General features: G+C 50.6%; 2 protein-coding genes across 5 annotated transcripts; one reads left to right on the top strand and one right to left on the bottom strand.

Moving 5' to 3' along the window:
* Positions 1-416: 416 nt before the first annotated feature.
* On the top strand, positions 417-8,958 carry PALM3 (paralemmin 3). The gene is made up of 7 exons (XM_031437439.2): positions 417-636; positions 3,117-3,165; positions 4,046-4,126; positions 4,643-4,785; positions 4,948-5,032; positions 6,733-6,778; positions 6,875-8,958. The coding sequence occupies exons 1-7, from the start codon at positions 596-598 to the stop codon at positions 8,536-8,538; spliced, it is 2,109 nt and encodes a 702-aa protein (XP_031293299.1). The 5' UTR covers positions 417-595; the 3' UTR covers positions 8,539-8,958.
* On the bottom strand, positions 8,917-24,437 carry IL27RA (interleukin 27 receptor subunit alpha). Of its 4 annotated transcripts, XM_064479905.1 has the most exons (15): positions 24,241-24,430; positions 23,688-23,805; positions 20,681-20,838; positions 20,434-20,591; positions 18,749-18,908; positions 18,581-18,654; positions 16,196-16,216; positions 16,036-16,111; positions 15,752-15,940; positions 13,426-13,527; positions 13,193-13,351; positions 10,508-10,633; positions 10,039-10,132; positions 9,758-9,851; positions 8,917-9,637 (listed from the first exon to the last, which is right to left on the bottom strand). In XM_064479905.1, exons 1-15 carry the CDS (start codon positions 24,332-24,334, stop codon positions 9,383-9,385), a joined length of 1,878 nt encoding a protein of 625 aa, XP_064335975.1. In that variant the 5' UTR covers positions 24,335-24,430; the 3' UTR covers positions 8,917-9,382. The 4 variants fall into 4 exon arrangements, with proteins under 4 accessions (XP_064335975.1, XP_064335974.1, XP_064335976.1 ...); XM_064479904.1 differs by having other exon boundaries at positions 16,036-16,216; positions 24,241-24,437; XM_064479906.1 differs by lacking the exon at positions 13,426-13,527 and having other exon boundaries at positions 16,036-16,216.

The following is a 24,437-nucleotide window of genomic DNA, read 5'->3' as shown; positions in this document are numbered from 1 at the left end:
GGGGAAGTTGCCCAGAATTGTCCAGAGCCCAGGCCTTCTGTCTTCCCTGGGGCACAGGCTCTGGTCTCTAGAATCTTCTAGCCAGATCAGCCCTATCTTCCCAGAGCCAGGGTCCAAGGAGGGAGGGCAGTAGTGTGTGAAAGTATCTCTCGTGTGTGGTGTGCAACGACACTGAAAAGTGGGTGACCCTTGGTGGGCAGCTGGACTTGAAGTTTCTAAGGTGCCAAGTGGAGGCGCTATTGTCTGAGGGGGGTCAGGGACTCCCAGTTCTTGTCCACAAGCTCTACTGTGCCTGTGAGTGTGTGTTTGCCGGGAGGCAGCTGAGTGGAGCAAGGAGGCCAGTAGCTGGTAAATAATTGATCAGGACAGCTGATAGTACCTCCCCAGAACTGCCCGCCAGCCCCCAGCCCCCCTCAGCCCAGCCCGTGTGTCTCCTGCCTCCTGGCCCAAACCAGCTGGACCAGCTCTCCCAGTGCCCGCCTGCAGGTCCCCCCCTCCAACTCCAGACAGCCAAGTCACAGCCTCTAGGGCACCTTTCCACAAGCGGGTGGTGGGTCCTGAACTCGAAGACCAGAACGTGGGCTTCTGGGCAGAGATGGCCCTGCAGAGCCAGGTGTGGGCTCCGGCCACACTCATGTAAGTGTCCAGGGTCAGGGGGGCCGGTGGGCAGGGCCTGGGAGGGGTTCATGGAATACGCTGACCTTTCTACTGTCGGGAGATGGGGGGTGGTGAGAGTCCCAGCTAGCCTCTCCCAAGAAGGAGTGGAGGGAGGCTAGCAGCCAACCTTACAGGCTTTTCAATGCCCCCTCCCCAGAGAGTCAGGTGGGAGATGTGAACCCCCACCCTCTTCTTTTTTGGGGATTTTCCGCTGGCAGGCTTCAAGCCCAAAGTCCAGCCTGGGGGTGGGGCTGTTATCTGGTGGGGGCGGGGAATGTCAGGGTCCCCTCACTCCCATATTTTGCCTCTAGAATCATCCCTGAGTATCCAGTTTAGGAGAAAATGTTTAAGATTCAACAGAAAAAGTTAACAGCTCCCAAACTGGGAAAGAGGAGGGCAAAATGGAAACAATCACTTGTTTAATGAAATGACCACCAACTGTTCCTGCTGGGGCAAAAAAGGCCACCACCATGAATGCTATTCTTGTAGAGTTACAGATATGTAACATCTCAAGAGGTGTGCAGGGTATTTTAATATTCAGGGTGTGAGGGCTTTTTAAAGTAAGAGGGTGGAGGGGCTCTAGAGGTTTGCAAAGAGTTCTGGAAAAGGGGCTCCCTCCAGGGACCCCAATTTGGTTCCTCACTCTTTTGGGTTCCCTGTTGCATTATTCACCAACTACAAACCTGGTTGCCTAGCAACGGGAACCTGATCCCCCCCCCCCCCCCAGCAAGGAAGAGGCAAGGAGATTACAGCTTGAGGGTGGGAGAGCAGAAGGGGGGACTTCAGCCTTCCCGTAGGGGCAAACTTATTAGCAGGGGGTCTGAGCTTCCTTTGGGATACCCTGTAAAGCATGACTTCAGTACTCTGCCCTAAGAGAAGTCAGAGACCCCCTAGTTGATCTCTGGTCTCCTTGCTGCCAAGACAAGGATGCCTGGACTCCCCACTTCCCCAAAGTGTTCCCAGTGTTTTGGGCCTGAGAGCCTTGAGTTTCAATCCTGACTCAGTAGACTTAGACAAGTCTTTTCACCACTTCTTGGAGCCTCAGTTTCCTCATCTATCAAATGGGGACAGTATGATTTTACCTCCTAGCATGGTAGAGAGGGTTAAATGAGTAAATGTACAGCATTTAACAGTGCCGGGCACATGGTGTGCATTGGCTACTGGCTGGCTGATTTTATTCTCAGTTGGAATGTCAATTCAGTAGAGTCGACTACAGTGTCTCAGGATCAGAACAAGGAGGGGGAGGTGGCTGTGGGAGCCGAGCGGAAGCACCGTGGGGCACTTAGAGAGCTATATATAGTATGTGTTAAATGTGAGCTCGCTATTATGCCTTCGTGGTGAGGCCAGAGAAGATCCGGGAGGCCCCACTAGAGTTTGGGCAGTGAGGTTAATGCTCACTCAATAGGTTAGTGCTCAAATTAATAAATGTTTGAGGGCTCACTCTGTGCCCACCCTGGGCTAAATGTCAGGGCCAACAGGTAGACGGATATATCCTTCTAGATAATCAGCCTGTGAGGCGCCTGCACATAGTCAGCACTCAGTGCAGGTCTGTGATGATAGGTTGATGTGACGATGACTCCCCGAAGCACCCACAAACTGCCTTCAGCTTCCAGGGGAAGTCTGGATTGGCTAGGGGGTGGCCCTGGAGTTTGGGCACTGAGGATCCTGGGGTGCTCTGAGGAGGACAGTGATGGGGGAATTTCAGGTTAAACCTTAAATGGCCAGTCATTCTCCCCCTCCTTCCAGTTCAGAGTCCAGCACTAGGCAGTGTGACCTGGTGACCCTTACCCCCAGCGAGGGTGGTTTGCTGGTAGAGGAGGCAGCTCCAGAGTTACCATGGCAATGGTATGTGTCCACAGTGGGATGAACACTTCTCAGGCTTCCTCACCCTCTAGTGCTTAAGGGATGCTGGCTGGGTAGGAGCCAAGGTCCAGAGAGGGTGTGGAACTGGAAGCAAACACAGTGCGTGTTGGGGTCTTGCAGGATTTCTGTAGGACAGACTGGGAATGATCATTATAATTAATAAATTATTAAAGTTATTGGAAATGATTAAAGTTATTAATAATAAACAATGCTACTGATTTTGGAGCACTAGGTCCTAAGATTTTTCCTGCACGGATACTTCCTTGGAAGGGCATCTCTCTGCAAGGTGAGGTGAGGGTCAAGCTATCCCGGCCCACTTTAGAGATGGAGAAACTGAGGCTCAGAGAGGCGATGTCAGGCCTGGGAAGGGATTTAGCTCAACCTGTTTTGGTCTCTGCTCTCTCCCCCTCACAGGACCCCTGCCCCTTGCCCCGACTCCTCTCAGGTGCAAAGCGGAGATAGAGGAAAACACTGGGCTTTGACTGAGTTCCAAGCAGCTCAGGGATCTTATCTTAAAGAGGGGTATTCAAGAGACGGGCCTGCTGAGAGGTGGGGCCCTGGAGACCCCTTTCGCAACCCCTGCTCTCTCCCTGCAGGCCCATGGCCGAGAGCTCCCTCTACCGGCAGCGGCTAGAGGTCATCGCGGTAAGTGAAGCCCTAATAGAGAGCTCCGCCCAGCGCCCTGGGCACCCCTAGCCGTGCTCAATGCCTCTTCCTCACCTCCCACCTATCATGGGGAGCAGGCCTAGTGCGGTGAAGGTGGAGGGGAGCACCCTCAGTTTCAGCCTTCCCTGGGGCGCCCCACCTAAGTCCTCAGGCCCCTCCTCTCTGTCTGGTCACTACTCCCCGCAGAGTGGAGAGCTGTGGGCTCCGCACTCTTGAAATCTGCATCATCCAATGCTCCATTCTTGAACCCTTGTCTCCCAAACACCCCACGTCTGGACCCCGTCTCTCAGACCCCCATACGTGGACTTCATCTCTCTAAACTCCCATATCTAAATCTTCATCTCTGTGGACCCCATCTCTCTGAACCCCCATCTCACTAAGCCCCATCTCTGGTCCCCAACTTCTGCATCCTAGTCTCGCTGGACCCCCATGACTTTACCTCCATTTTTGAGCCCCCATCTCACTAGCTCCCTCCCTTTGTTCCTCGTATCTGGACCCCCATCTCTCTGAACCCCGTCCCTCTTAACCCCATATCTCAGACACCGCCCCCCAGATAACCCTTACAAGGCCCTCCCCATCCACGGACCCCCCATTCGGCGCAAACAAGGCCTCCGCAGCTTCCCGGGCGCGGCTGGTCCCGCCCCTGCCGGCCCCGCCCCTACTCGCTGCTGAGTCAGCGCGTCCTGTGCCCCCTCCCTGCCTGGAGCCCCGACGTGTGTTCCGCTGCCCCGCGCAACTCGCAGCCCCGGGAGTCCCGGGAGCCCCCGCAAGCCCGGCGGAGGAGGGAGGGTGGCGGGGAGGCGGCGGCCCCGCCCGGCCCCGCCCGGCCCGTGGGCAGCCCCGGATCCTCTGTGCGCAGGAGAAGCGGCGGCTGCAGGAGGAGATCCGCGCCGCGCGCCGGGAGCTGGAAGAAGAGAAACTCCGCGTGGAGCGGCTCAAGGTTGGGGGCGGGAGGGGGCGCCTGCCTAACCCGGGCAATGAAGTGGAGGTGTCTGTGAGAGTCAGTTCGGAGGGCCAAAGGAGCCTGTGCCTAATCATGGGGGTTTATTGATTTCCAGCTTGAGAGAGGGGGTGGTGGTGATGGGGACATTTGTTCCACCTTTGGGAAGAGTGTGGGGCAGTGGAGATGTTTGTTCAGCTTTGGGGTAGGGAGCGGCCAATGGGGACGTTGATTTCACTTTTGGGGGTGTCTGTCCCATTCTAGAAAGGCTGAGAAGATGGATGGGTGTTTTTCCCAGCTTGGGAATGCTATGGGCTGGTAATGGGGTGTCTGTCCCACCTGGCATTGTTGGGGATGGAGGGGATGGAGGGCAGTGAGGGCACGTACCCCAGCCTGAGGGAGAGATGTCTGTCCCGTCTGGGTAATTGTGGGGCAATAAGAAATCTGCCCAGCATGGGGGATCTGGAGGGGGCCCTACATAAGGTGGGATAGTCCATATGCCCTGCCCACGTCCAGAGGAACTCTCTCCGGGAACGTTGGCTAATGGACGGGGCGGCTGAGGAGCCAGAGCGACCCCAAGACCCCACCTTGCAAGACCCCCAGTCACCTGAGGGCCAGGCTCAGGCCCGCATCCGGAACCTGGAAGACAGCTTGTTCACGTGAGTAGGATCCCTGCTTGATGGCTTTGCCCCAGCCTGACTAGGTTGAGACCCACCCCCAGCCCATTCTGGGGAGGCAGCAAGTTGAGACTGCAGGGGAAGGGAGGGGGAGTGGTCCATTGAGCCGGGGACCAGGGTCCTAGCAGCCCCTCTCTTCCCCAGACTCCAGTCCCAGCTGCAGCTGTTGCAAAGTGCATCCACAGGTGCCCAGCACAAGCCCTCAGGCAGGCCCACCTGGCGCAGACAGGTGAGGAGCTTGGGGGAAGATGGTGGGGGGAGGGGTGTGGCCAGCAGGGCCCAAAGCAGGACGCCTCCAAGTACAGTTTATATGCTAGGTCCTCTACTACTTCTTTGCTCTGTGGTCTATGGGCCAGTCGCTTTCCGTGCCCAAGCCTCAGTTTCCCCATCTCTAAACTGAGCACAAGAACAGCACACACGTGGAAGAGATGTGAGAGAGATTCGATGAGATCATAGCTTAGCACCTGGCACAGGTGTGAGGGAACATTTTGATATATGGTTGCTGGTATGTTCCGAATGAGGAAAGTAGTCAGAAAATGTGGGGAAGTGCTCATGGAATTTGGCCTTAAAGGTAGGAAAGAGTCACCACAAGATGCTCTCATAATTTGAGGCATCTATATATGGTTTTTGGGTTTTGAAGGTTTGTTTTGGTAATGTCTTTATAAAGATACAATCCACATGCCGCACAATGCACAGGCTTTTGAAAATCAGGACACCTTCACAATAAAATCTGGCTCTCTGGGTCGTCTGTGAAGTCCAAAGATCCAGCAACATTTGTGCCTGGCCACAGTGAGGTGTGGGTTTTCCACAGTCCCCACCTCGCCTGGTGCCTTATCTTGGCTCCCAGGTGCCTGTCACAGGACAGAAAAGGAGAGGAGAACTTTAACCAGGATGGGACGCACTTGTTGGGTTTTTAGTCTAAGCCGGGAGTTCCTTGCTGGAGATGTGCAAGGCATGCTTCCTGGCCCACAGTCCAGATGAGGAGATGGGGTACAAAGAGTCTGTGAGGGGGAGCCCAGGATGTGGGGGAAGCACTTGAGTGAGGTTGGGAGTTCAGGGAAGGCTTCTTGGAGGAACTGACATCTATGCTGAATCTGGGTGGGAACTAGGAAGTAAGAGAAAGGGAATTCCAGGCAGAGGAAACAGCCTATGCAAAGGCCTGAAAGCTGAAAAAAGGGTAGGATCAGGGAACTGTGAGGAGATTTGTGCGGTTTGGTCTAGCTGGCCTGCAAGGCTGTCCGCAGCTCCCCTCCCTGAGCTCTTCTTCCACTTGCTCACATCTTCCTCTCACTGCCTTCCACTCCCTACCCCCATCTCCAGCCACAGACTCCCTTTTCTAGTCCTTGAACTTGCCTAACTCATTACAACCCCAGGACCCTTGCACTTGCTGTCCCTGCCATCTGGAATGCCCTTTCCCACCTCTTGACTCAAGGCTGGCTCTTCTCACCTTTCAGGACTCTGTTCAATGTCACCTCTGCCAGGAGGCCCTCTAGCATCTTATACCTGAAGGAGGCACCCCATCACTTCCCAGGCACTCCCCAGACCTTCATCCTGCATTTTTTCCCCCTGCTATAGCCTTTTTCACTCCCTGACTATTTATGTTTATCACCTGCCTCCTCCCACTGGAGTGTAAGTCCAATAGCAAAAGGCTTAAGTGTCTCTTAAGTAAGCTCAGTAGCTGGCAGAGTAGGTCCCCAGTACACAGGGATTGGCTGCATGGACACAGTATTGATTAAGCACCTACTGTGTGCAAGGCAGTGGAGCAGATGGAGATAAGACAGGTGAGGAAGGCCTGAGGTACAATAGAGGGTTTAGTCCTCAAGGTAATGGGGAGCCATTGAGGGTATTTGAGCAGGGGAGGGGTACTGGCATGCAGGAGGCTGGTGGTGGAGATGGGCTGGCCTGACCTTGTTCCTGACATTCCTGCAGGGTCACCGTCCTCTCTCTGAGCCCACTGTGGAGGCAGGTCCTGCAGGTGGGTATTTTGAGGTCTGGGGGTCCCCAGAGGAAGGGTCTGAATCTCACTCTGTTGCCCCATCTCTCCTCTCCCCCTCTCCCCTGACTCCTCCAGGCCAGACTGATCTAAGCAAGAGAGCCTCCCTACCAGCTGGACCACTGGTCACATACCCAGAGCCCCACTTTGAGCCCAGAGATGAGGCTGTTGGGGTTCCACCCACCCCAAGGCTGGTCCCTGGGGCAGCAGGGGCCGCCTCAGAAGCCAATGGCCCCTGCAGTGGATCCACCCCCACTCCAGAGCAGGAGCCGTGTCACGGGGTGACAGCGTCTGAGCAAGGAGTGAATGAAGCCAAAGGGGGAGGTGTGGTGAAGGTGGTGTGGGAGGGGCTTAGGACCACAGAGGACTGTGCCATGGGGGCCACAGGCCCAGAGCTGGAGGCTAAGGTGGAGGAGATGGTGCTGGAGGCCATCGGGGACAGACAGGAAGCCGGGCGCCCAGAGCTCCCAGTGTGGGTCAAGGAGGACAGGGGCGACATGGAGGTGGTCTGGGAAGGGGTGGGAGGCACAGAGGGCAGCGACTCAGAGGCCACTGGGGAGGTGGGCAAGGCCCTGGAGGTTGCACAGACCAGCTCCGCAAGGCTCCAGGGGGGACTGGAGGGAGCAGCTTCTGCAGGAGGGGAAGGTGCCCCCAGGGGCAGCCCTGATGGTAATGGGCGGGGAGACTTGGGAGGAGAGGAGGGGTCCTTCATTTGGGTGGAGAGAGTGACTCTCAGTGAGGAGTGGGAGGAGCTGGTGGTGGAGGGGTTGGAAGAGCCAAAGGCACTAGGAAGGGAGGGAGGAAATGAGAGTCCACTGGGGGCAGAGGGTGGAGGCAAGGAGGAAACGTGGGCGGTGGAGAGGGGGCGGGCAGAGGAATCTGCTGGGAAGAAGGGAAGCGAGGGAAAGGTGGACACAGAGCCAGAAGGGGCAGAAATGTCGCTAGCAGAGAAGAGGAAAGGAAGCGAGGAATCCTTGGAGCTGGAGAGGAGAGATGAGGAAAAGGTGGAGACGGAGCAGGAAGGAGGCGAGGACCCATTGTTGGCAGAAAGAAAGGAAGTTGAGGGACCTTTGAGGGCAGAGAGGGAAAGAGGTGAGGAGCTGTTGAGAGTAGGGGAGAAAGGAAGTGAGGAAAAGCTTGAGGCAATCGAAGAACCTTTGGTGACAGGGAGAAAAGAAAGTGAGGCATCTCTGAAGGCAGAGAGAATGGGAGGTGAGGAACCACTGGAGGCAGAGACAAAAGGAGATGAGGCATCACTGAAGGCAGAGAGAACAGGAGGTGAGGAACCACTGCAAACAGAGAAGACCAAAGGGGTCAAGGAAGATCTGAGTCCAGAAGAGGAGAGAGAGTCAGGAAGAGGAAAAGAATGTCAGGCAGAGGGGGTGAGCGAGGCAGGGGCTTCCCTGGGGGCCAAGGAGGAACCAAGTCTGGAGGAAGAAGGACAGCAGCCTCAGGAGAAGCAGGAAGTCTCCCTGGAGGAGGAAGCGGCAAAGCCCCAAACCCCTGCTGAGGGCCAGGACCCCTCTGGGGATGCCACACCCCTCCTGGCAGAGACCCCAGCTCAGGAGCAGCCAGCTGAGTGCCAGCCACTGCTTCAGGCGGAGGGGCCCAGGGCTAACCCCAGTGCCCACACTGTGCCCACCTATGCGCCTGCCCAGCAGCCAGAGCCATCTGCCCCTCCTGAGGGCGAAGAGGCGAGGGGCCCTAAGCAGAAGACGTGCCAGTGTTGTACGGTGATGTGAGCCTGTACCCTCCACCCAACTCCCAGCTCCTCTCACAGCTACCTCGGCCTCTTGGCATCCAGCAGAGGGTCCCAGGCTCAGACAGGGCACCATGGGATGGGCCTTGGCACCTGGGAGCCAGCTGGCCCACATGTCCGCCTCCACCTGGGCTTCCGGACCCCTTGCCTGCTGCCTCTGACCCTGGCTCCCTTCGGTGACAAAGCCTTTATACTTGAAAATAAAATGTTAAGCATTCAGACGGTGTGAGCACATATGTTGCTGACACAGAACCACCTCACCGTCTCCTGGTGAGAAGTGGAGGGCTTCTGTCTGCTAGCATCAAAGATTATGAGTCAGTGAGAGTGTAAATGCGGCTGCTGTAACAAAAAGACCTCCAGATCTAGTAGCTATCAAAACATTAAACATTTATTTCTCTGAGCACTTCTGATCCATGCAGTCGGGAACTCTGGTTCCTTTCCATTTATTGCCCCACCTTCACCTTGGGTATGGCTAAAGCTGTATCACAGGGCACAGCAATGCTCCAACTCATGGGAAAGATAAGAGAATGCAGAGGAGCCCCGGCTAATGCCCAGACTCGGTATTGGCACACGTCCCTTCTGCTTCCGCTCCACCCGTGAGAACTCAGTCCCTGGCCACGCCCAGCCGCAAGGGAGGCTGGGAGTGCGCCCAGCTACAGTTCTATTATAGCAGCAGGACAGATTTGGGGAGGCAGCTGCCACTTTGGATTTCATATATTTTCCTTTGCTCCCTCATCCATCCATATATTCCCTGTAGGGCCAGGCCCTTCACTGTAGGGGTCCTTGAATCGCAGCTCTTCCTGGCTGGGTGTCCTCAGGCAAGTGACTCAGCCTCTCTGAGCCTCAGTATCTTCATCTGTCAAATGAGCACCCTTCTCCCCACCTGGAATGTTTTCAGGCCAGAACCTGGAGCCCGGAGTGGGGCCCAGAAGGCCCAGCTCCTCAGGTGTGGGCAGGAAGTGTTTCTCATACCCAGAGTCAAGTGGGGCCAAGGTCTGAGGGGGCTCCACAACTGGTACCTGCTCCATCTCCTCCACTTCCAGTATGGGCGAGTCCCCAGGGGGCTGGGCCTGGGGCACCTCCTGGGAAGAGAGGAAGCTGAGATTCTTTCCCTCCTACCCACCAAATCTCACCTATCCCCCACTGCCCCAGCTTTCCCCAGCCCCCCCAGAGGGCCTCGACAAGCCAGGCTTTTTGCTCACCTCCATGTTGGGCAGGCTAAAGTTCCTGTTGGCAGGATCAGGAACCTTCTCCCAGGCCCACTGGGGTAGAACCTTGTGCCGTAGGTGGACGCACCTGGCAAGTGGGTAAGACTCAGGGCAGGGAGTCCGGGTGGCTAGACACCCAGGCCCAGATCACAGGGTCCAGGAACATTGCAGAGTCCCAAGGCGTCGTCCCCTGACTACCCCCCTTCCCCCAAGCACAGCTAATGCCCAGCTGCTCTCCCCACCTGGGAACAGACCCACGTGTCTGACAGCCTCACCTTCCAGAGGCAGCTAGGCTCAGGCCACAGCCTGTCAGGAGCAAAACCCATAGGAGAAGGACGCCTGGCAGAACTTTCCACTTCAGGGTGTTATCTGGTGGTGGGAGAGGCAGAAGAACATTTGGACACCAGGGCAGCTGGGAAGGGTAGGGTAAGGCTCATAGATGGGGCAGGGAGCAGGTAAGGGAGGTAGGTAAAAGGGCGGGGCTTATGAATGGGTAGGGGCTAAGAATGGGGGGGGGGGAGCTAGTGGAAAGGTCAAAGTCAGGGATGGTGGGAAAGGGTCAGAGACACACATCACCTGATAATCCAAAACAGTATTTAGCAGATTCAAAATGCTCTGAGGAATTGTAAATATCCACCCCCTCATGTTAAAAGGTTGCCCACCCATTGGAGCTCAGTAATGAATATATAACCCCCTCAAATGGAGCAAGCCCCTTCCATGTCAGTCCCACCCCAGCCCCTCTACCTGGTAGGTGAAATCGGAGGCTTGGGCCAGGTGGGCCCTGTCCTGCAATGGTGGACGCGGTCACCCACAGCTCGCAGGGACCCCAGGGAAGGTCGGGCAGGGTGATGGTCTGGGTGCTGCCACTCACTGAAGGACACACCAAGAGAAGTTAGGGTGGTAGTCAAGTCCTATCGCAGGACCTTTGCACATGCCATGCAGTCTGCCACACTCTCCCAGATATTCACATGGCTATCTCCTTACCTCCTTCAGCTGTTTGCTCAAAGGTCACCTTCTCAGTGAGGCCTTCGCTGACCATTTTCCCCTCCACCCAAATTAAAATAGCACCTGCTTCACTACCCATCTTCCTTGCTTCATTTTCTATCCAGCACTTATCACTATTTAACACACTGCTTAGATACTGTTTACTTTGTCTATGCCTGCATGTCCCCCATTAAAAGGTCAGCTCCACAAAAGCTGTATTCCTAGGACCTGGCTCAGTGCCTGGCACATAGAAGACACTCAAAAATGATATACAGTTGACTCTTGAACATGGAGGTTAGGGGTGCTGACCCTCCATTCAGTCAAAAATTTGAGTATAGCTTATAGTCTGCCCTCCTTATCCACGGTTCCTCTGTACCCTCAGTCCCAAATCCGTGGATTCAACCAATGCAAATCATGCAGTAATGTAGTATTTACCCTTGAAAAAAGCCACATATAAGTGGACCTGCGCAGTTCAAACCTGTTTCGTTCACGGATCAACGGTATATTTGAATAAATAAAAAATTGCATGAGTATCGTATCCCTCACCTGCACGGAATCCAGTGAAGGGAAATTCACACCAGGTGAAGGGAAGAGGTTTGCATTTCTCGGAATTGTTTTTGTTTACTTTTTAACTGAATCGCCCTTTTTGGCTTATAGGCCGAAAGAGGAAGTAGCTTTTTGGTTTGTTACAGGATTATAGGAGACGTGAACGTGGATCAAGCTATAACTGCCATAGAAAGATGTCCAAGCTAAGTCATCAGGTGAGAAAAAGGAAGTTGCAAAACATCAGTCATAAGCCTCAGGGGCCTAGCACATGGTCCTCTTTTAATAATAATAACAGGTACAGGTATATATAAATAAATATACATGATTTTTAACCTAATGATATCTACCTATCTATCTACACATGCAAGGTGCAATCATACTATGCACAAACATAGGCAAAGTAACTATGTTAAAAAATAGGCTTTATCAGTTAGAGACAAATGCTGAAGTTCTGAATTATTTAGGGGTGAAAAGGCACCACAGACTCTAGAAAAAAAATATGTGAGGGATAAACTGAAACAAGATTGGGAAAATAGGTAATTATTGAAACTGGATGGTAGGTACATGAGGGTATGTTATTTTTTTTTGTACTTAAAATTTTTTTTAAATTTCTCTTTCTCCATTTTATTTTTTATTTGGTGGCAGGGAGGCAATTAGGTTTACTTATTTATTTATTTATTTTAATGGACATACTAGGGACTGAACCCAGGACCTCCTGCATGCGAGGCATGCACTCTACCGCTAAGCTACACTGTCCCCTACCATACTTTTGTTTGTGCTTGAAATTTCCTATAATAAAAAAGTTTAGTGGGGAGGGGGTATAGCTCAGGGGTAGAGTGCATCCTTAGCATGCAGGAGGTCCTGGGTTCAATCCCCAGTACCTCTATTAAAAAAAAAATGCTTAAAACTTTCAAAAAGCACAACTCCTATCTCTATGTTAATACATGCGTGGAAAAATATGGAAGCTGCGTTGTCAGGATCTGTGAAATGAGGAGGATGCTGAGGAGGATGCTGATACACGAGTATACTTCTTTAATGTGTCAGTTTTTAAACAAGAACAGATAACTTTTGTCATTAGAAAAAAGGGTATTTTCACTTTTTTCCTTGCTTTTTCTTTTTATTGTACCTATATAAGATGACAGATGTTAACTAAACTTACCGTAGGAATCATTTCACAGTACGTAAGTCAAACCATTATGCTGTACACCTTAAACTTTCAGTGATGTCTATCAATGATATTGCAATAAAACTGGGGGGGGAAGGGTAACAAAGATATTTTTTAAAATGAATTTGTGGAGGGATATATAGCTCAGGGGTAGAAAATGTGCTTAGCATGCACAAGGTCCTGGGTTCAATCCTTAGTACCTCCATTAAAAATAAATGAATAAACCTAATTATCTCCCCTCCAAAAAAATTTTTTTAAACCAGAAATTAAAAAAAAAAAAAGAAATCTGTGCTCAGAACAAAAATTTAGCATATACCTAAAGGTATGAAAAAGAAATAAAAATCATACATAATTCTATAATGCCTATGGACATTGTGGGGGAATTTCTTTTCATATTTGTGCCTCTGCTTCGCTTAGTGCCAGGTTTATTTTATAAAAATGGAACCATCCTATGGAGTTTTATAACCTCTTATCTTTCTCACTTAATGTAATGTGACAGGCATCTTTCAATGTCAATAAATATAGATTGGTATCTTCATTTTTAATGGCCAAATGGCAATCTATTAAATTGATAGCCACCAGGGTTATTATTCACTAGGGAACCAATGATACCATGTGTTCTCCTAGGGGCTGAGAGGGAACCAAAGGGGCCCATCCCAGGGGAAGGGGAGGGGTAGACTGATAGGAGTGTCTAGTATGGGCAGGGAGCAGGGGCACAACACAGTGGAGCTCACCATTCATGCAGACAGAAGGCCTGGTCCCACTCCGGGCACACAGAGTGTAGTGGGTGAGATGGCCCCGAAGTTGATGCCTTGGGACCTCTTCCCAGGCTACGGCAGGGGTCCCTGGAGGGGAATCCTGGAGTCGCCAAAGCACTGGCCCCGCTAAGGGTGCTGGGGAGAGAATGTCAGTGGGTCAAGGTCTGCCAGGGTTCCAGGACCCTCCATCCTCCAGCCTCACCACTTACCTAGTTCCTCTCTGAACTTCCAGACTGAGGGGGAAGGGGCCAAACCCCAAGGAGTGACTGCTGTCACCGTGATTCGGTAGGGGACCCCTCCTTCAAAATCCCCTGGGTGAGGGAAGAGTAAAGGCCAGTTAGAGTTGGCTCTCTTCCTCCACTCATTTCTTATTTTGTAGGAATTTTCATATGTGTCCCCAGAAAGACACCCTGAGATAAGGATTTAGGTAAAAGTAATTATTCTGGGGAGGGAACCCCAGAAAACACCAGTAGGGCAGTGGGGAAGCGAGGCAGGGAAGGAAAGGCAGCCAGTAAATGGTGTGTTAGAGAACAGATTCCCAATATGGCCAACCAAGGCTCAGTCCCGCTGGGGGCCTCTGGGTGGCAGCACAGAGCGCAGGCCTGAGAGCCAGCCCACGGCAGGAGGGAGGGAGCTGGGGTATTTATCCATCAACCATTATGGGTCATTGTAGAGGGCTGCATCTGAGGGGGCCTTGACTTCCCGGCATTTCCAGCTGTCTACGCAGGCAAAGTGATTCAGACCAGAAAAAGCCCTCAGGCCAGGAATGCAGGTGCCAGAGGCTGGGAGAAACACCAGGCTATGAGTGGGGCCCTGACACCACCCATCGGAGTAAATGAGGCTCCTGAAGTCCCTTCTCAAAACCTACTGCTGCCATATGGCCTCCCCCAACTGGGAATTTTCCAGAACTGGGGTCCTCTTCTTTTGTCTGTATATACTTATGGGTCTTGGGACTCTATCCTAAATCTCTTACTCAACACCTTCTCATGCTCTGCCAAGTCCTTTACACCAAGGACAGATTCCCCAATGTCAAGTCTCAGCCTGGAACTTATTGCCAGGCCTGAGACTTGGGTATCTGACCGTCCCATGGACAATTCCATTTGGATAAGCGTATCAGATGCAACACATCCAGATGTGTCCCTCAAATTCAGCTCTAAGAATCCCCAACAAGAACCTGCCTGCTTCTCTCCTCTTCTCGGTCCCCACCAGGTTCAGTCCCCATCATCTCCCACCTGGACAAACAGAGTCCCTTCTAGGTCTCTCAGCTCCAGCCCTCTCCCTCCCAGTCTGTTCCCCCCACAGCAGCCAGGGGGTGCCTGTGAGCACCTGAGGCAGGACACATCCCTCCTCTGCTCAGAACACTCTGGCTCCCACTTCACTCAAAGCAAAAGTCAAAGTTCTTTCCATGACCCACAAAACTTTGCACAATCTGCCCCATCACCTCCCTGCCCTCACCTCCTCCCACTCCTCCCCCTTGCTCATTTTACTCCAGCCACATTGGACTCCTTGCCATCACCCTAATGCATCAGGCACATTCCCGTCTGTTCCCTCTTGCTTTTCCCTCCGACATCCTCTTAGCTCCCTGTCTCACCTTTGGGTCTGAGTTCAAATACCCAGAGAGGCCTTTTCTTCTACTTTTTTTTTTGTTATTAATGGAGGTCCTGGGTTCAATCCCCAGGACCTCCATCATGATAATGATGTGCTCTACCACTGAGCTACACCCTTCCCAGGCCAGAGAGGCCTTTCCTTTCTAAAATAGCTCTCCTCCCTCCTCCCCTTTATGCTGACTTTTTTTTTGTGCCCCAATTACATTATAGAGGTACTTGTTTCTGTTTCATTGGCTGCCTGCCCTACAAGAATGTTGAGCAGGTAGGGGAGGGTATAGCTCAGTGGTAGAGCACATGCTTAGCATGCCCGAGATCCTGGGTTCAATTCCCAGTACCTCTGTTTAAATAAGTAAACCTAATTACCTCCCCCACCAAAAAAAGAAGAAAAGTTAAAAAAAAAAAGAAAAAAGAATGTTAGCAGGGATGTTGCTGAGAAGAGAACAGAGTGATAGTTCAGGGTTTGGCTTCATGAGCCTGACTATGTTGTTCAAATCCTGGCTCTACCACCTACTTGCTGTATGGCTTTAGGCAAGTTGCTTAACCTCCCTGGGCCTTTTTCTTCATCTGCAAGATAACAGCAGAAATCTATCTTTTTTTTTTTTTTTAATGGAGGTACTGGGGATTAAAGCTAGGACCTCGTGCATGCTAAGCATGTGCTCTACCACTGAGCTATATACCCTCCCCCAAGAAACCTACTTTATAAGGGAGTTTGAATGACTTAATGCTTATGGTAAATGCCAATACCAATCTGCATCAGCTACCATCACTGTGTACCAGTGTCTAGAACAGGGCCTGGTACACAGTGGGTCGGGGTCAGTGAATATTTCTTGCGTGAATTAATGATACTTTAATACTCTCTCCTGCAAATCCATCCATGGGTCTGCTCTCCAGCAGCTGAAATGGAAACCTAGGTGTCCTGGGGCCTCACCTGGCAACACAGCACTAAGTTTCCCAGGAGGAAGCCGGACCCAGTTGAGGTCCTCCAGAGGGTCCCCGTCCCGAGCCCAGTCCACCACGTGCTCCCACAGCTCCCCAGACCCCTGTTGCCAAGTCACCAGCAGCTCTGTGCTCCCAGCAATGCTTCTGACCACCACATCACAGGGGCCGAAGCCAGGACCTAGAGGGTGGAGAAGAGAAATCACAACTGTCCACTCCAGAAGTCCCTGCGTGCACCTCCAGGGCATCGCGCAGAGGAAGTTCACGGCCTCTTACCCAAGCAGGCCAAAGAGAGGTTGGTGGGAGGCTCCCAGATTGTGGCGTTCACGGCAGACACGCTGGCCCACTCCACCTGGGTGGGGATGGAGAGGTTGCAATAGGGCGTCTCCTGGATCAGCTCCTGATCTTTAACCTGGAACCAGACTCTATAGCTCACCTGCACACAGTGCCCCGAGGCCTGAGGGATGAGGAGAAGAAGGGGTTAGCATCTCCCATTGTGGGGAGGGTATAGCTCAGTGGTAGTGTGTGTGTGTGTGTGTGTGTGTGTGTGTGTGTGTGTGTGTGTGCGCGCTTAGCATGCACAAGGTCTTGGGTCCAATCCCCAGTCCCTCCCTCAAAAAAAAATCTGATTACCTCCCCTCCACACACACACACAAATCTCCCATTTATCAGGCATATACATCTCAGTGAGGCCACCTGACAAACCAGTCAGCGAAATATTTTTGTTGGCTTCACTTTACAGATGAGGAAACAGAGTCTCAGGAAGGCTCAGCGGCAGAGGTGGAATTAGAATACAGCTCCTGGGCTGCAACTAGGGTGAGGTGAGTGCGCAAAATAAGAGAGGATACCAAAGATCCAGTCAAGATCAATTACATTTTAATACAATTTTTTTGTGGAGGTGGAGGCAATTAGGTTTATTTTTATTTATTTACTTATTTAACAGTACTGGGGATCAAACCCAGGACCTCATGCATGCTAAGCACGCACTCTACCCTCCCTCCTAATACAATATTTTAATCAATCAAAATTAATACAAAAGAAAAAATACCCATGACAAACAAATAATCAAGATTTTAAGTAAAGACAGGATCTCACCTTGCATTTGTATGACACTGCCTCACCCACCTCACCCTCACCTGTCGTATGCAGTTTCTTACGGATTGCAAAATTCCCACTGTTGTATAGAGGAGTGGTTATGTGTAGCAAAGAGGATGGTACCCTCCAGAATGCTTTGGGGAAACGTGTGAGAGTTTTTGGTTGCCTCAGTGATAGGCAGGCAAAAGCCAGGGAACCACGCTCTCTTAGAAACAAAAATTTGTTCCATGTCCCTTGTGACTTTTGAATGGCATCCCCACTGGATACTTCTGTAGATGAAAAGCCTGATTGATCCTAGAACCAGACTTCTTTTGACATATAAATACAAAAGCTTTTTGGGACCTGGTTTTAATATTCACTGAATTTTAAAACATTCTGAACAAATGGGGACTTTCGAAACAGATTTTATTATCAATTTCCAACACAATCTGTGTTCTGATCAGAGAATTTTTCAATGTGCCCTGCATCACCTCATCCTTTTGAAGTCCCTGGAAACTGGCTCTACAGCCTGGCTGATTTTGGTAAATATCCTATTTATGTATGAAAAGAATGCACATTCTGAAGTTTCCTACGTGAGTCTATTAGGTTGTTTGTTATTCACTTATTTAGATACTCTAGATCTTGGCTTGTTTTCCATCTGTTTATTATGAAAGTACTTATGGGCACATGTTAAAATCTCCCACAATGGTTGTGGATTCATACATTTCTCCTTGTAGTTCTATCAATTTTTACTTTATGTATTTTAAAGCCATGTTATGAGGTACATACAGATTTAGTACTCATATCATACTGGTGAACCAAATCTTTTTCCACTATGTAGTAGCCTTATTTCCCCTTTTTTGCTACCGAATGTTACAATTAGAACACTGTATTATATATATTTTAAAATATGTATATATTTGGGTTATATTATCTATATATTCTATATATAATCCATATATTCTATATACTATCTATATATTTCATTTCAGTATAGTAAAGGGACACTACAAAGTGTGTGTTATAAAATAGAGGCACTAAAACTGTGAATCGCTGTTTGAAAGCCAGGGAATCTCAGCTCCACCACTTATCAGTTGTATGATTTGGGGCAACCTCTGTGCGTCTCATGTTTCTCATCAGTAAAGTTAGTTAATATAAATAAGTGCATAGGCTAGGACCTGGTATACAGGAAGAGCTCTGTAAGTGTATGTATGGTTGAAATAAGTAATATTAGACTGAGTGACCCAAGAAAGTATGAGTCCTATTGTTTTGTTTCTTGCCATATTTACTGTGAGCCAAGGCCTAGCAATGCCTGGAACATAGTAGGTGCTTAGCAGATTTGGATCAGTGAGAACTGTTTCACCCTTGTCTGTTATCTCATACTGCCTTTTTTTTGGTATATATATATATTTTTCATAATGCCATTTTGATACTAGCATCACAGCCTTAGCATGCTGTGCTGTATTTTGTGGAGACTTGTCTTACTTCTACATCTTTGCACCTCATGTTCCCCCACCCGGAACACCTGTACCTATCTTCTTGTCTTAGCTCAGCTCTCCTAGATTTAGCCAGCATTGCTGGAGTCTTGCTCTGTGCCCAGCACTGCGCCAGGAATTCTCTGAACATCCCCTCCTTGAAGCCTTGAAGCAACCTCAAGAGGGCAGCACAGTGGCCTCTGTCTTGTCTACATCGTTATTTGGGGTTTCCTGACACATGCAGAGAAATGTAACTGATCCCCACAACTCACCTTCCACAGAAGCAGGAGTTCCTGTCCACCTGATGCCCCACATATGTTCCCCGATATCCACACATCTTTTGGAGCTGGCAGGGATGAGGAAAGGAGGGACAAATGGGAATGACATGACTGGCTAGACTTCCTGGAGAGGGGATGAGAGTAAAGCCCAGAGATCCTCACCAGAGGGAGGTGTCTGGAAGGACAGAATGGGGCTCCACTCGCCCCATAGATCCTTTTCTTTCTCCACCTGGCAGTGGCCAGACATCTCATAGGCAGTGGCGAGATCTAGGTCCTGGATCTCAATAGGTGTCAGCGGTATGGACTTCACTTCTGGCTCCAGCTAGGGGAGAGACAGGGGAGAGTGAAGAGCTTATGACTGAATTGAAAGTACTTGACCTTATATGTCAGTAGGATGACCAACTGTCCTGCTTTGCCTGGGACAGAGTGGGTTCCCACGACACAGGGCTTTTGGTTTTAAAACTGGGGCAATCTCTGGCAAGAGACAAGTCGATCATCCTCTGTGCCAGGTATAGCCATAGGTGGCAAATTATATTATTATTCCCACTTTACCGATGAGGAAAACAAGAGGGCCAAGAGAGGGGAAGTGACATGCCCAAGATCACAGAGCTGATGAGTGCTGCAGCTGAGATTCACATCCAGGCAGGCAGATTTCAAAGCCTGCATCTCAGCATTGCTCTGAATTGCATAAATATTCACAGTGACAACAACTCTGCTCTATACTGTAGTGTTTTGCATCGAAAGTTGTGACTGAGACAGTGGGTTACCCCCAATATCCATTATCCCCTTCTTCCTTTGGAAACAGAACCCCTGACTATCAGTTGGGAACTTACGTGTCAAGTGTAAAGACTACACTTCCCAGTCTCCCTTGCAATCAGGCAAGATCATGTGATTGTGTTCTGGCTAATGAAGGAGAGGGAAGATATATGCAACTTCCTGGCTGTGCTCTTAAAATACAGGGGCAGGCCCCTCAACTCCTGGGGTCCCATTGCTCTGGAGTTGTCTTCCATTTTCTTGCTGTGTGAGCTTGGGAAAGTTTCTTAACTTCTCTGAGATTCAGCTTCCCCCACTATAAAATAGAGCACTCAAAAGCATCTACTATAGAGGGGGTTCGGGGGTACTTAACAAGATAATCCATGCAGATTGCTTAGCTGGGGACCTGATACATGGCAGGTGTCTAGACATGTGAGCTGCTTTTATTATTTTTGAGTATTTACTGCAAACGAGGCTCTATTCTGTTCCTCACCTGCAAAGTGGGCAGCTATAAAAAGCACCTATCTCAATGAGTTCTTGTAAATAACGAGCCTAGAACAGTGTCTGGCATACAGTAGATGCTAAGTGTCTGCTGTGATTCTTTTTTGTTTGTTTTAATTTTTTAGAACTTTTAAAACTTTTTTAACAATTTATTTATTTATTTGGGGGGGGGAGGGGAGTAGTTAGGTTTCTTTCTTTCTTTTTTAACACAGGTACTAGGGATTGAACCTGGGTCCTCCTACATACTAAGCATGCACTCTACCACTGAGCCATACCCTCTCTCTTTCTGTTATTTTTATCTTAAGGGTAATGTAAGCAATTTGAGAATTTCTATTCATTCACCAAAATGTTAGAGGCAGTTTATTGAGTTTCTCAAAAATTTCACATGGAATTTAGATTGGGACTGAATGGAATTTATAGAGCATCTTGAGGGGGAAGTTTTCAGCTGAACAAGATGCATGTACAGATCCTTTGTGAGGAATGTGGACAGACTCCAGGGGCAGGTGGGGAAGGAGCTCTGGGCTGGGTCTCTGAGTGGAGACGTCCCGGGCCCTACCCAGAACAGGTTAGGGGAAAGGGTCCCTGACACTCACCAGGATCCAGGTCCTCTCCTGGCATCTTCGGTAGTAGAACTGGCAGACCAGAACCTTATGGGGTGGCCACAATGGAGGGGCCCATTGGACAGTGGCTTCAAGGGGGTCATCCTCTGAGAAGTCCACATCAGGGCCCAGTCGGGGAGCATCCGGCTTCACTGAGGAAGGACAGGACGAGGTCCACTGAGCTGGGGCCTCCAGGACCATCCACCCCATAGATAGCTCACCCATCCTCTCGCCTGTTTACTTCGGGTTTCGAGGTTCACGAACACTGGGGGCCAGAGAGGCTGGCCCGCCTTGACCGCCCAGACAAGGAGTTCATCAGACGTGGTGAGCTGTTCCCGTGGAATGGTCACCCAGCTCTGCCCAGTGGGCACTGTCACAGTCCAGATTTTGTTGGAATGGCTGTGAGGAGAGATGCAGGAATGGTACAGTGGGCTGGGCCCAGAGCCGTAACAATAACATCTGCTCTGCCCAGGTTCAAGTCCCAGTTCTGCTGCTTCAGAGCTGTGTGACCTTGAGCAAGTGACTTAACTTCTCTGTGCTTCAGTTTCCTCATCTACAAAATGAGGGTGATAAATGTACCCACTGAGACGACTGAATAGGGGAGCAGAATCAATGAGATAAGAAATGGAATTCATTTTTTAAATTGGGGGGTGGTAATTAGGTTTGTTTGTTTGTTTATTTAGGAGGTACTAGAGATTGAACCCAGGACCTCATATATGCTAAGCACACACTCTACCACTGAGCTAGACCCTTCCCCTCAAAACGGAATGCATTTAGAACAGCGAGTGTCAGGTGCACCATGCATGTTATGTGAGCATTGTTTTTTTTTTAATTGAGCATCTATTATATACATATCCACATTTACTTCTGTGTAACTGTTCAGTTAGCAAATAGATACTTTGTGCCAGGCCCTGTTGTAGAAGCTGAGAGTAGGAATATGCCCACAGCAGCCAAGGATTTGCTCTCTGGAGCTGGTGTTCCGGTGGGGGAGGCAGATGAGAAGCATATAAATATAAAACTGATGGTGGTATAAGCGATGTAAATAACAATCAAGCAGGGTGAGGAGGATGCAGTGTGATGATGGGATGGGGGTGACAGCGCTATTTTAGGGAGGGTGGTCAGAAAAGTTCTCTCTGATGAGACATTTGAATAAAAGCCTGAAGGATGTGAAGGCAGAGCCATGCAGTACCTGGGGAAAGACGGAGCAGCCAGTGCAAAGGCCCTGAGGCCAAACTGTGCCTACGGTTTTATGAGAAACAGTGAGGAGGAGGCTCGCATGGCTGGAAGAGAGTGAGTGAGGGGGGGAAGTGGGAGGAGGTGAGGGCAGGGAGGTGACAAGCAGATCGTTTGGGGCCTGGTGGGCTGCAGGAAGGATTCTGGCTTTTACCCTGAGTGAGGTGGGAGCCCTGGAGGGCTGTGAGCACAGGAGGGACATGCCCTGATGCAGAAATTCACAAGTGCCCTCTGCATGCTGGGGCAGAGAAAAGACTGTGGGGCTGAGGGTGGAAACCAGAGTTCAGGGAGGAGGTGACTACGTGGTCCAGTCCGGCGCTGATGGGGACTGGACCATGGTGGGTTCCAAGGAGGCGAGGAGTTGCCAGATTCTGGATAACATGGAAGATGGAGCTGGCAAGGCCTGCTGATGGGTCAGATATGGGTGAGAGACAAAGGCATGAAGATGTCTCAAAGGACTGGATTTCAAAGATTCAAATAAAAGCCTTCATCAAAAACAACAAAAACACACGTTGGCAAATATGTGTGGAGAAATTGGAGCCCTCAGACATGGCTAGTGGGAACCTAAAATGGAGCAGCTGTTGCAGAAAACACTTAGGTGGTTCCTCAAATAGTTAAACACAGAATTGCCATGTGACTCGGCAATTTTACTCCTATGTGTATACCCCAAAGAACTGACAACAGAGGGGTGGGTATAGCTCAGTGGTAGAACGCATGCTTTAGCATGCATGAAGTCCTGGGTTCAATCCTCGGTCCCTCCATTAAAATAAATAAATAAAAGTAAGCATCATTTATTAAAAAAAAAAAAAAAAAAGAACTGACAACAAAGACTCAAAAACTTACACAGTGATATTCATAGCACTGCTAGTCACAATTGCCCAAAGGCAGAAACAACCCAAATGTCCATCAAGAGATGAATGGATGAACAAAGCACAGTATATCCATACAGTGGACTATTGCTCAGCCATTAAAAAGGAATGAAGTTCTGATTCATGCTCCAACATGGATGAACCTCAAAAATAAGCTCAGTGCAAGAAACCAGGCACAAAAGACCACATATTGTATGATCCCATTGATACGAAATATCCACAACAGGCAAATTCATAGAGACAGAAAGTAGATCAGTGGTTGCCAGGGGCTAGGGAGTGACTGCTATTGGCGATAAACCTTCCTTTGGGGGTGTTGGAAATGTTCTGGAACTAGATAGAGGCGGTGTTGCACAACATTGTGAACATACTAAATGCCACAGAATTGTTCACTTGAAGATGTTTAATTTTATGTGAATTTTACCTCATTAAAAAAATGGGGGACCTATTCTTATTCTCTCATCCTCTACCAATAAAACTAGGCCCCACTTCTGGAGACGGATGGTGGTGATGGCTGTGTAACAATGTGAATGCACTTAATGCCACTAAAGTGTAAGCTTATAGATGCTTGAGAAAAAAGTTCTAAATTTTATTTGTATTTTACCACCATTATAAAAAAAAGTCTCCCCCAGTTCCCACCTTTAAATGCTGCTTTTACTCTCCACTCAGCCAAATTTGAAACAAATTTGAGTTTCATCAGGTGTGATTCATCATGAAGCAACATCAGTCACCCCCTTGGACTGCAGACTCCACGAGGCTTTCTGTGTCTCTCACTGCTGCATCCTCAGCACCATACAGAATGAACTTTTCATATGCTCAGAGAGGTTAAGCTACTTGCCTAAGGTCACACAGCAATAAAAACACCTTCTAATCATTAAGCATTGTCTCTTTACCAAGTTCCTGAGTTGAATCCTCAGAATCAACCCCGGGAGGCAGGTTTCTTTATTATCACCATTTGACAGAGGAAGAAGCAGAGGCTCAGAGAGGGAAAGTGACTGGTCCAGAGTAACACAGCAAGGAAATGAGGAAATTTGGAATCGAAGGGCTTGAGGGTGGGGCAGGGCTGGGGACCTCTTAACCTGAGAATGCCAGGACCTGAGTGGTCACCCTTTCAAAGCCTCAGTTTCCCCGTCACCCCATTGTACTCACTACTTCTGGCTCTGGTGGTATAGAGCGGAGAGGGCTCCTAGGTCCCCAAGAGGCTCCCACGAGCAGTTCAAGTCACCCAAGGGTCCAATTCCATAGCACTGTAGTGGCCCAGGGCTGCCTGGAGAAGGAGGCGGGAGGGTCCGAGGGACGGTCAATTCCCCCAGGCGCCCGCACACACCTGAACCTGAACTTCCCCGACTTCTGACAATCGAGGAGGGCGATTCAGAGTCCCTGACGGAAGCGAGCAGCAGGAAACGGTCGCTGGGCACCGCTCCCCAGGCTTTAGGCAGAACTCCTCTCCCTCTGCCCGCCACATCCTGTTACCACCCCAAGAGCCCTACCCCTACCCCCAACCCCGGCCTCTGGCTCCCCGCTCGCTGCCGCCTATTCCCCGAGTCCTTTCTCTGCCTGATCCCTGCCCCGGGTGAAGAGCCGAGTGGCGTCCGGACCTCTGTCATTCATTCCGCAAACCTGTGGTTCACCCTGGAGGATATGCGCTGTTCTCGTGAGCGCGGCGACAGAGCGCCCGACACGAGCTCGCTCCACAACTCACCCCGCAGCTGAGTCCACTGGAACAGCAGCAACAGCAGAAGCAGCAGCACCAGTTTCGGCCGCGGCGGGAAGGGGGCGGCCCGGGCCCCCGGCATGGCGCCCCCGCGCCCCCCAGTGCCTCTCGGCCCTGCCCGGCCCAGCGCGGCCGCGCCGCTCGCCGCGCTCTCGGGGCCAGCGCTCGAGCGGCGACGGGAAGCG

The sequence above is a fragment of the Camelus dromedarius genome, chromosome 27 (assembly GCF_036321535.1).
Source record: "Camelus dromedarius isolate mCamDro1 chromosome 27, mCamDro1.pat, whole genome shotgun sequence".
NCBI lineage: Eukaryota > Metazoa > Chordata > Mammalia > Artiodactyla > Camelidae > Camelus > Camelus dromedarius.
The sequence above is the reverse complement of the archived record's forward strand: the minus strand, read 5'-3'. Positions and strand labels throughout refer to the sequence as shown.